This window comes from Adiantum capillus-veneris, chromosome 18 (genome assembly GCF_014529385.1).
Source record: "Adiantum capillus-veneris isolate H3 chromosome 18, ASM1452938v2, whole genome shotgun sequence".
NCBI lineage: Eukaryota > Viridiplantae > Streptophyta > Polypodiopsida > Polypodiales > Pteridaceae > Adiantum > Adiantum capillus-veneris.
In genome coordinates this window covers 10,059,382-10,061,547 of record NC_140948.1, presented here as the reverse complement: position 1 = coordinate 10,061,547, position 2,166 = coordinate 10,059,382, and the positions used below count along the sequence as shown (strand labels likewise).

Genomic DNA, 2,166 nt, shown 5'->3' with positions numbered 1-2,166 from the left:
GTCTATCACCTTTACATGGTATATGTTCGTGGTAAACAACTGCTTCTCTTTGCCACCTGATCTTTTATATAAGCCAAGCTGGATAGTCTAGTAGATTTTCACAAATGTTTGCTTGAGTGATAGTCCCATACTTTGATTAATTCTTGCCCAATCTCTCCTAGGTGCGGGGATTATTTTACTCTACTGACATGTGAACTTTGTGGTACCTTTTTTCCTTTACTTCATTAAACTTTTTAAAAAAAAGGAGAAATCTTCAATGGAGAATTTCCACATATACTAGCCATTTGAAATCATCACACTTATTGATTAAGTTGGAAAACACAAAATTATGGGTTAAGATAAGTAGCTAGATGGTATTGCCTTGGTATATCTTCTCATGGGTGGGAGGGCAAGTAACTGCACTAAGCTTTCTGTTGCCGACGTATCGTAGATTGGTTCTCCCAGTTTCCTCTTGAATAATAGGACTTGAGTTCAAGACTCATTGCAGAGATCTATTAGGTCTCTAGAAATTGCTCCTAAGGTGTTAATTTTCTCTTCTCTTCTTTAGAAGGGGACCAAATCTGTACAAAGGGGAAACTTGTCGCCATCGGAAGTTTAATTGATCCTCTCATTTACCAAGGCAACACATAGTCATTGAGAAATTTTAGGTTTTTTAACCTGGCAATCAAGACCTGCCACGTTTGCAAAGTTTAGAGAGACGAGCGTATATACCTTTTCCAACCAATGACCATGCTCAACGTTGGGGAATAGGTAACCCGTCTTGCCCAGGCTTATGAGTCACCGTGTTCTGTGGCAATACACGAGTGAGTAGCCCACATTGACTGCAGCATGTTTGTGTGGCAGACAGCTTTATGTATGAATGGAGGAAACTGCTGAAATGTATTTTAATACGAAAGAAACTCTTTTTTATTGAAATGCTCTTGTAATTTCTTGGCAAGACTTAAGAGTACCTCAGGTTTCCAGCGGAGTCGCTGTAACGTCTTCAAAAGAGGGGCCTGTCAGCCCCACGGTCTATATTCACAAGACCAGCAATATGTGCGTAGCTCGTGGCAACAGCATGGAGGTGCAGGCGTCGGCCCGTTTCCTGCATCGACTGCTGGACTCTGCTCATGTAGTCGAGCTCGCCATTACATGTGAGTCCCTCCTGCAGCGCTTACTAGTTGGGTGGTGTGTATCGGTAGGCCAATATGGTTTCTTCTCTGAAAGTGGTATTGCTTTCATACGCCTCTAATGCAGGGTTGTTTTTCGGAAGTTTGGCTGACGCTTGCAAGCCTCCCAGCATATTGAGGCCGAGGCCTCGTCATTGAAGAGAGAACCCGCAAGTGAAGAGAGAGCTCTCCTGCAACAGTCCAAACTCTCCCCACCTGACACAGTCTTCCTTTTTTAGCTTTCTTCCGAAATGCGGTCCACACATAACCCTAATCTATCTCCTAGTCACCTCCTTTCTACTTCTTAATCATCTTCAGCTCTTGTCCATAAGTCTAATGTTTCTTGTTCTTGTGGTGAACAACGTCGAGTAGAGCGCTTAATTAGCCTTCTTGCCTCAGAGCTCTCAAGATCAAATGTTTCTTCTCTCGTTGGAGTACTAGAGTATTGTTCACATCTTTATGACCGTCGACCTATTTCATCAAAGGACTTGAAGTGGGCGTTACCCCACTCGCGCCGACCTGTGCGAAACCCTTATTGAATGTGCTCTCAGCTAGCTAGGAGTAATCGAGCCACAACAAGCCAAATTTATACCCACAATGGCACTCACAACACTCTCAAAGGGAACCTTCTTAACTTTCCACATTTTGCGTGTATGCTTGAAGAGTGGGCTACAAGGGCACCTCACCAACAGATGGACCTACGCATAGATATGGACATCTTCATTTGGGATTTTGTATACGAAATTCCAAATGAAAAAAAAGGTCTCTTTGGAAGGAACTACTTACAAACGCAAAATCCTTCATGAGATATATCCGCATTGTTGAGCTATATATAGAGATACTATATGTAGCTAAACATGCATCACTACAGCACACCCTTTGGGCATTCACTCTATATAAAACTACTATATCACGTGCGATAAAGAGGCATTCTCAAAGTCCTTCATCGGTGAATTCTCTAGGATTGTGGCATATCCTTTTCCTATATTCAATGTGTAAAATTTGTTTGAAGCTTCTT

The 2,166-nt window shown here is 42.3% G+C and overlaps 1 protein-coding gene across 1 annotated transcript; it reads left to right on the top strand.

Annotated features, from left to right (window-relative positions):
• Positions 1-772: 772 nt before the first annotated feature.
• Positions 773-1,590, top strand: LOC147435217 (uncharacterized). The gene is made up of 3 exons (XM_086487919.1): positions 773-803; positions 939-1,133; positions 1,237-1,590. The coding sequence occupies exons 1-3, from the start codon at positions 773-775 to the stop codon at positions 1,305-1,307; spliced, it is 297 nt and encodes a 98-aa protein (XP_086344045.1). The 3' UTR covers positions 1,308-1,590.
• Positions 1,591-2,166: the final 576 nt, after the last annotated feature.

Excerpts from the sequence above, each read along its gene's own strand:
- LOC147435217 (XM_086487919.1), top strand. The coding sequence starts at position 773 with ATGAGTCACCGTGTTCTGTGGCAATACACGA. Across the intron at positions 804-938 it reads TGTTCTGTGGCAATACACGA|ACTTAAGAGTACCTCAGGTT; the intron begins GTGAGTAGCCCA and ends TTTCTTGGCAAG. Across the intron at positions 1,134-1,236 it reads AGTCGAGCTCGCCATTACAT|GGTTGTTTTTCGGAAGTTTG; the intron begins GTGAGTCCCTCC and ends CCTCTAATGCAG.